Below are 9,398 nucleotides of genomic sequence, written 5' to 3'. Positions count from 1 at the left end.
GTGGATTTTAGTTGAAATTTTTATATGTAAGTAATCTTCATCGTCACGTCAACATTTTATAGTGACACGTTATTTTTCGGTGCCACACCACATCATTTACTGGTGTCAGAAGAAAAATAACTAAATTCGAAAAAAAATAAATTAGTGGAGTAAGATCGTAATTTGACCGATGAATTTTTTTGTATAAATATATATAATTGACATAAAACCACTAATACTGTGAATATATACATACATATACATGATACATGTATGAATTTTATTGTCCAAATATCTATACTATATATTAATTGAAGCCAAACCATAGAGTAACTTACTTTTGTAAAGTTAGTGAAACTTTTTCCTAATTCCAAAAATATGTTTTAACCACGTATATTCTATGTATATCTTCGCACTATATCTTTTAAAACCTTCGCTATTTTAATTAACTACGAGTTTGAATTCCATCATTAAATCGGTAGTCTTTATCCTTCATGAGCAACGGCGATTTCATAAATCATCGCTGTTTTCAAGTTAGGGACATAATTTGAATAAACCGTCGCCAAAATTAACTGACAGTTTTATGAATTTCACCGATAATTGAGCGTTTTTTTAGTGTTTCTTGACATTTTTGGATTAACCTCGGGAATGGAAATCAAATGAAGTTTGTTTGTCATATTGATGGTTTATATTATTTTATATTGATGGTTTGTAGTGAAATGACCATGCATTATAAATAATTGTATTAATTATAATTTAGAAACAGAGGACATGATTCCGAATTTTAAAACAAAACAACTTATAATAATGCAATACATATCTAACCATAGGAAACCCCGTGTCATATTCCAACAATAAGAAACAACATTCAGATCTCCTGATAAGATATTTCCCTACTATATGTAACATAATTTTTCACTATCATTTTTATAACTCTAAAAATAAAATTGAATTAAAACTAGAAATCAAAGAAGGGACACTGTATTTTCTATTTAAATTGCATTGAACTGATAAAAGATAGAGAAGTGTTAATAATTTATGTGCGCGCGCGCTAAGTAATGATTAAAGTGTTAATAATATATATCACTAATCACACACACACACACACACACATATATCCCCTCTAATAAATAAAATTGAATAAATTATTGGATACGTATGAAACCTATCTACCTATGAAAACTTTGAAGTTTAAAAAATCAGAAACAACAACAAAAAAATCTGTAGCCTGCAGCTTATTAAAGTATTAAAGAGGGTTTTTAGGTCGGATTTCTTATCAAAAGATTTGGTTTTTTTATTTGAATTTATATAAATATATACGTGAAAAGGAAAGGATAAAAATAACTGGTTTGAATAATAATGAATAATAAAATAATTCTTGACATGCAAGTGCTAAAACTTGGGGGTTTGCTAAATAGCAAACTTTCCTTTGTGATTTCTTTTCTAGAACTTTGGCTTTATAATATTTTATCAGATATTAACTACAAAAATCTTCTTCCAAATCCCTAGTCAAGTATATATGTATGCATGTTTAATTACAAGAGAAATATATCGAAAATTTAAATTTGAAACAAAAAAAGAAGAAGCGAAATTAAAATCCAATTACAGATTCCATCGGATCCGATCAACGGGAAAACTGTTTGATCAGGCGAAGGAAACGAAATATCGATAGACCCTTCTATTTCTGATATTAATAATCATACGAAACCAAGCGCTTGGAACAGAGAGTACAAGAATACTTGCGTTTGAATCTGAAGCAAACGGGGAGAAAACAGAATCTGAATCGGCTGCCGACGTCCACTGCATGCACCTTTCCGCCGCAGTAGGGGCACGATCCCGGCGCCTGCTGCCGCCCCACCTCCGTCTCCTCCTTGTCACAACCCAGAAAACACATGAGCGTCGGAGCAGTCTCTCTTTGGCTCTAGCTCAGCTGGGGATCGATTTTGCTAAATATTAATTATTTCAGTCGACTGTGTAATTATTTAGTTATGTGCTGTATGGATATATATGGGGGAGGGTGGGTCGATGGGAGCTGGAAGGTTCGATGCAGTGTCGGTCTTGGTTTTTATGCACGTGGGGCGTGACAAACGTGCCCGAAAGGTACTGGTTCAAGGGTGATTCATGTGAGCTTCCGGGGTCACCGTCTGACACTGAACTAATCCGCGGACGGTGGTGGACCCTTAGGAGGAAACTCTTTCCCGATAAATGTATTTTATTATTGATCTTGTGATCGGTTAATTAGTTATGATTTTAATCTACTAAATTACAAATTTTTTTCAAAAGTGAGTATTGAATGTGATAACGTATCATCGAAAAATACTGAAATGACGTCGGACATATCACGTCATAAAATATGATGGAGAATGACTAAAATTAAGAGAAAAAATACAAATTAGTGGATCGCATGACTATAAATTGATCAAAAAATAAAATACATGCAAGCTAAATGATCAAAAAAATAATTTCATGACCTTCTTTTGATTTTCCAATGTAACATATGGTCGAATTAATATTAATTACTTATTTATATATTTTGAGAGAATTATTTACTTATATTTTGATACTACATGCAGTCTCAACTTGAATTTTTAAATGACATTGAATTTGGACTTGCTATGGAGTTTGTACTTTGTTGATCGTTTGATTACGCCTTTCGCAGCCCTTTTTAGCTAAAGTTTAGTGATGAAACTTGACTCTGTGTCTGGAATTTGAAAATTATTTCCAAAATTTATTTATGAAAGCATATTCTATATTTTTTTTAAAAAAAAATTTGGCATATTCTATACGCATATTCTATAATTTTTGGGTTTAGTATACACTATATCATTGGGATTTTCTAAGTTTTTTGGGCAATTATTGTTTTATTTTAACAATATGTTTTTTAGTTCCCAAAATAAAAATTTCAATTCTATCTTGTTTTATATTCTTTTTCAAAAGCATTTTTTTCACAATATGTGTTCTAAATATTTTTTTTTACAGTATATTTAACTGTGTTTTACATTTTATGAGATGATATGATACTAATTATCCAATTAAATACTTTTTAAAATCATTATATATTTCAAGCATGCATTATCAATAATAATTCATGGAAAATCTAAGATTGTCCCTTGGAGTTCTGTAACACTTACTGCTTTAAATTTAGAATTGGAAGTATTCTTTTTCAAAGTCCGACGAAAAAGTGTACAAATTGGATTTATATACGTAAATGATACGTACGTACCCATAGCCCATACTATATATCCATATTATTTAAATGATCATATCCTAACTTATCCCTCAGTTTGTCACATAAATTTCCGTATTTCTTTTTTTAGATAATTCATTTATTGATAAAATATTTTCACAGTTTCGCATTCAAATCAACAAATAAAAGAAATAATAATATCATATGATAGAAAATGTTTCAAAATATAAATAAATAAATTTTGCATAATATAAGTAATTTGATTTTGAATGGAATTTATATGGATAGGGACGTGAAAAGGAAAGGATAAATAAATAAATAGAAATTTTGCATGATAGCAGTAATTCTTGACCCGAAAGATAATTAATGATTGATCTGCAATTGGAAAACTTGGCTTTGTTTGCTAAAATTCAATATCGATAACTCCTTGTCGACTTTCTTTTTTAGGGGTCCAACTGTAATTTAATCGTGTATATATATTATGAATTATTATTAATTAAATTATAAACGAGTAAATCATGTGATTTCCGTATATGATCTCATGAATTTATATTTTGTGTTTCTTTGCATTATTGTTACTAAAATCTTAATATGGTAATTTCAAAAAATAAAGTCCATAACATTTCATCAAACCTTAATTAAAAGAAATGGAAAAAATAAAATTTACAACACAATAAAAAATTAATTAAATCAAAATACGTAATGTAAAATTTACAAGACATTTAACAGGTGATTCATAAGAGCAAATCTAACACATAACGATAGTTATGAACTCTAATATCCAGTAAGATTATGAATTAATCATAACTCCGTTCCAAAACAAGTTCAAAGAATAAGAATTATAATTATCTAAATCTACGTAGACAACTCTAAAAAAAATTAATTAAATAACACCTTATAGTGTTTATAAATTAAATAATAATCCACTGAAATGTGCTTAATAATCGTACAAAACCAAGCGCTTGGAACATAGAGCACAAGAATACTTGCCTTTAGGGATGTAATCGAGTCGAGCCGAGCTGAACTCTTGAATGTTTGGGCTTGACTTTTTTATAATCGAACCGAGCTCGAGCTTTATTTAATGTATATATTTATGCCTCACGAGCTTATTCAAGCTTTTATCGAACCTAAATGAGCTTAATAAATATGAATTATACATTTAAATTTTCATTAAATTCATTAAAAAGTAAATTATATATTTAAAGAAAAATATAACATTCTTATTAAAATTGTAAATTTATTATAATAAATAATTTAATAGAATTTTCTATATATTTCATAAGTAATCTGCAAAGTCAATAAATCAAAATCAAAACTATTATTTTTTATATAAGAGATGACTCATGAACTTACCAACGAACATGTTCACAAGCTAACGAGCCGAATATTGTAAAGCGTGAGCTTGATTTTTTTTTTTTATCTTAATGAGCCTAATTAAACGAGTTTTTTTCGAATCGAGTTTCGAATAGTTCACAAACGGTTTGGTTCATTTATATCCTTACTTGCATTTGAATCTAAAGCAAATGGGGAGAAAACAGATTCGGAATTGGCCCTAGACGCAGATTGCATGAACCTTTCCGACGTAGTAGGGGCACGATCTCGGCACCTGCTGCCGCTCCACCTCCGCCTCCTCCTCGTCGCAGCCCAGAAAATACATATTCACAATCTCTCCGATTTTCAGGTGGGGGATTGAATTGTGGTTTGCTAAATTTTTTGACGAAAAGGGTTTTGATTTCTTTCCACTGGATGCTAGTTTTTCTGTGCAAATAACGGTGTATGTATATGTAAAGATCGTGGGTAGTAGGTTGACCAACACGAGCCTCAATTTATGTCCATACATCACTATTGGTATGAGTCGTAGGTTTATAGACCAAGGCATGGTTACGGATCACGTTGGACTAACTTTCATGACTAGTAATAATATATGAGCATGAGTTGAGATTTATGTTGAGTCAGTTTATGATCCACGGTCATTAAAGTATATATAAGAGAAGAGGATCTCTACGATCCACGGTCATTAATGTATATATAAAGAGAAGATGGATCTCTACCGTCCATGGTCATTACAGGATATATAAGGAGGAGATGGATCTCTGAGGAAACTCTGCGCATTGCCTTTGTGTATTTGAATGGGGGTGGGGCTAACATGCATGTAAGGGACTGTTTAAAGATTATGTCTTGTGACATGGATAACTCGTTCGAGGAATCGAATTTTTGATATTTTAAACTCTCAATTTTCATAAATTTAACTCATTGAATTTATTCTCTCTAAATTTTAATTATCATAAATTCAATTTTTTGAATTTACTATCTCATAATTTTATATAAATTCAACTCTTTGAATTTATTGTCTCCACGGGAACAAATGATCTAGTGCTTGTGTGACCCTCAATAGTTCATGGATACAGCTAGTCGTGGGTTCACAATTCTATGTGATTCAGGACATTTTTTTTATTCGGGTTTTCTCTAATTTGCCTCATTCCATGCATCAACATTTAATCATGAGAATGTCAAAAATATTTTTCTGATTAAAGCCATCGAATCATGGTAAGAGTTTCTAGTAGCATCGTCCCATGATTTTCTAGATATCACTGATAGTGCCTGAAGAACCAATCGGTTATGATTAACATACAGTATTGTTCCTTCATCTCATATATCCATATCGAATATGCAATAATTTGTTCATCGAGGGTTGCACATTGGATTCGATAGCTATGTGATACACTCATGAAATATTCATAGTGACATTGCATGTACAACTAGAGACCCATTATCCCTAAAGTACATCTTATACTCTGACCCAAGATTTCATGCACTACTATTTCATTAGATCACATATGATATCCACACCCGTAAGTGAGCGGTGAATTCCTGAATATAATGCACTAGCTCCTACACATGTCGCAATTACACCCAACCTTGTCACTTTTTGACCTTCGCGGAGTCGGTAAACGAGTCAAAGCATAATCTTAGTATGTAGAGCCTCAGTGTCGTCTCGGATCGTAAGGACTAATGATGTACTGTCATAACCACTGACTTTTTCTCTCGATGAATGATAACCAATTGGAAAGTCCGAGGGAGGGTATTTCGGTACAATCATCGTATAATTACCCATCTGCATTATTGGATATCTCTATGCCCTTATCATGAAACACGCTATATATCATCACAGATGCTAGTCTCAAGCTCAAGCAACCTTTATCTTTGTTCTTAGGTGGCTGAATCGACTAGGAACGAATTTAGAATATACAATATTTACAAATGAGTTTCAAGATCGAAATACGATTCATTTATATTAAAGTATAATCAAGGTATTTATCTATGTCGATTGTTATATATACAGATAAAGTAAAACGAAATCATGAAATGTAAATTATATTAAAATAAAGACTGTTAATTAAAACTGAGTTCATAAATTTCTTAGCCAACTATTGACTTACATGACATCTACTCTAACATTTCTATCTCCAATTTAATCTTTAGAGTTTGAATCCAAACTCACATCGTTCTGTTTAAATTTAAGATACATGTTTTATTAAATAATTTTACACGTACCATTAAAAATAATGAAATTCACACATATAAAGCCGAAACAAAATAATTTGAGCGCAAATTTCATATTAATATTCGATTACTTGAATCATCTAAATTTGTATTTGAAAGTCTCGATTTATTTTCACCTTCATTCATATCATATAAGTGTATTTGTATTATAGACTCATAATTTTAATGAGAATCGTTAATTATATTATTGGAAAAAATTTATTTATCAAAAACTTATATATAAAGTATAAACTCAGTTTGGTTTTATATAAAAGTTTATATATAAACTCATTTATTTTGGTCATAGAATTATTTCTCATCATTCCCATGAATTTGGACATGTTTTTAGAGTGGAAGAGTTTGACTTTATATGCCTTCTCACAGCCCTTTTCGGGTGTTAAATGTTGAAACTTGATATTCATGCCTTGGATTCAAGAGTCAATTGGGAAAATGAGAAGTGGGTTCGGTGAGTTGTATTGTTCTACTCCACGCCGTCAAATATAACTAAAAATTGATATGATAGCCCGCCCAGCCAAATAGGCGAGTTGGTTTAACAAATCTACATAAAACCAAACAAGGCTACTTATTTTTTTACGTCTTAGCCACTTAAATATGTTATAGGATACAAAACTTATAAGATCCCTCTACCAGACTTGCATAATATCTTGGAAGAAGACAAGTTGAGAATTGGCATTTTTAGAAAAATAACAATACGTTCGTATTTTATTTTAAAACTTAGTTTTAAATATAGGCCATAACCTCTTCAATTGGGCTTTAGGTTGGGCCTCGAACTTTGTTGTTTCGGGTGGGCTTGCTCCTCCTTCATTTCTGCAGTTTTAGCTGGGCTTCGTTCCATTTTTCAGAATTGGTAGCACAATTTTGATGTTGCAACTTCTGATCATATTCATACTATATAATTTCGAGTAATATGAATTGTGCTGTATATATTTATATTGTTTTGCTTATTAATGCTCCTTAATTTATTTTTGCTACACATGATAACTTTTCTTCTTCTTTTAATTTACAAATAGGAGGGGAAGACTCAGCCGAAGAGAACAAATGAAATCCATGGTGCCATTAGGGATGGCAAAATCTCTACAAATCCATATCCATCCCAAATCTCATCTCATTCTTGCCCCGAAAATATCTCGATATGTCGTTTTCCCAACTTTAATTGTCAGGATTTTTTCTCATCCCGAACAATGTCAGAAGAAGGATATCTGGCACATAATATATTCTCGATGAGATTCCCGCCCCTATCCGATTATATTAATAATAAATTTTAAAAAAAATATTATAATATCATTAACACATTGGGTTGGAAGATTAAAATTTTAAATAGAATATTATTGGGCCGAAGCTCATACAGAAATAGGCTAACACTAATTCAAATAAACTTAAACAAAATAGAAGAGAGATGATTTAAACAAAATAGAAGAGAGTTTATAATCTTTTCTCTCATTCAGCTTCAACATAGAAGAGTAAAGTGAACACATTGTTGTGTGGTGGTTTAAATACTAATTGATGCTAAATAGAGCTTGAGAAGGTTGTGTGGTGGTTTCATGAGAGAATGATTCGGTATGCTAATTTTTGTTTTGGATTTGTTTGTATTAATCAAGAAGTTGTTTAAGTTTATTTGTGATGTATTAGGAAGATGATTTAATTTTTAATAGTTACGTATATTTTTTTATGTGCTCGTGTTCATCAGAACTTTAAAATTGAGATTCAATGGATTAAAAAAATATTTATCAGGATATCTTTTTTCTATGGGACTTGATCTCGAATGTTCGGAATCTCGAACATCCGGCTCCCAACACTTTCCGGGTACGATATCGGGAGAAAACCAGACTCAATTTTTATGGATCCGGAGATTGAATAAGAGTTTAGGTGCCTCTTGGTCTAATGCCCACGTGCAACTGGTCTGATTTTGCAAATAGGAAGGAGGGGAAACCAGCGTGACAATCATTCCTTATCATTCTATTTTTTTTCCTTCAAAGTATGAAAAGCAGTGAGAACCCACAGAAATTCATTATGTAAGGTATTATTGTCAAGTTTTACAATCATGACATCTCTCCATCAAATTGAGACACACCCCACCCCACGTCCCGCCGCTTGGTGTAATCATGTGTCCTATATTCTTTATGACCCCATAAATTAATAGATGCAATAATTTCAAGTAGAAAGTCCCTTTGTCTTGTAGTTATGAAGTGTATAATCATGAATTCTTTATGATTTGCAAGATATGAATGGTGACTTGCGGAAGTCAAAAGTGCACACATTTTGGATGATTTGTTTATCTTTGTCTTCGGAATATTACAATTGTGGTGCGGATAATATTGTTTACAAAAGGGGACTTCAAGAAAACTTTGTGGCTAGTGACTTCCACATCCTCTTTAATCTCCAATCTGCTTTCTAATGCACTGTATCTGATCATGAGAAACCTACTTAGGTCCCAGTTTCAAGGCAGCAATCGCATGTTGTAGTGTTGTTCTTGGTAAGATCAAGTAGCACTATATTTTGCCTTTTCCATTGATATTAAATATGTTTACACTTTCAAGGAACCTTAAAATACAGTATCAACAGTAGCCATTCATGATATAGACCTTGGCATTTTGCTTGTTCAATTAAAAATGGAACAATGGAGCCACAAATCCTTGTTTTGAGAAGGCAAAATCAATCAAAGTTATAG

General features: G+C 31.6%; 1 protein-coding gene across 1 annotated transcript; it reads right to left on the bottom strand.

Annotated features, from left to right (window-relative positions):
- Positions 1–1,471: 1,471 nt before the first annotated feature.
- On the bottom strand, positions 1,472–1,962 carry LOC140991932 (uncharacterized). Its single transcript, XM_073462106.1, has one exon. It carries the CDS (start codon positions 1,871–1,873, stop codon positions 1,670–1,672), a length of 204 nt encoding a protein of 67 aa, XP_073318207.1. The 5' UTR covers positions 1,874–1,962; the 3' UTR covers positions 1,472–1,669.
- Between the last annotated feature and the right edge of the window lie 7,436 nt (positions 1,963–9,398).

The sequence above is a fragment of the Primulina huaijiensis genome, chromosome 13, assembly GCF_012295235.1.
Source record: "Primulina huaijiensis isolate GDHJ02 chromosome 13, ASM1229523v2, whole genome shotgun sequence".
Lineage (NCBI taxonomy): Eukaryota > Viridiplantae > Streptophyta > Magnoliopsida > Lamiales > Gesneriaceae > Primulina > Primulina huaijiensis.
This window is presented reverse-complemented; position numbering and strand designations above follow the sequence as displayed.

What these genes read in the sequence shown, in the direction of transcription:
- LOC140991932 (XM_073462106.1), bottom strand. Translation starts at nt 1,873, where the DNA reads ATGTGTTTTCTGGGTTGTGACAAGGAGGAGACGGAGGTGGGGCGGCAG.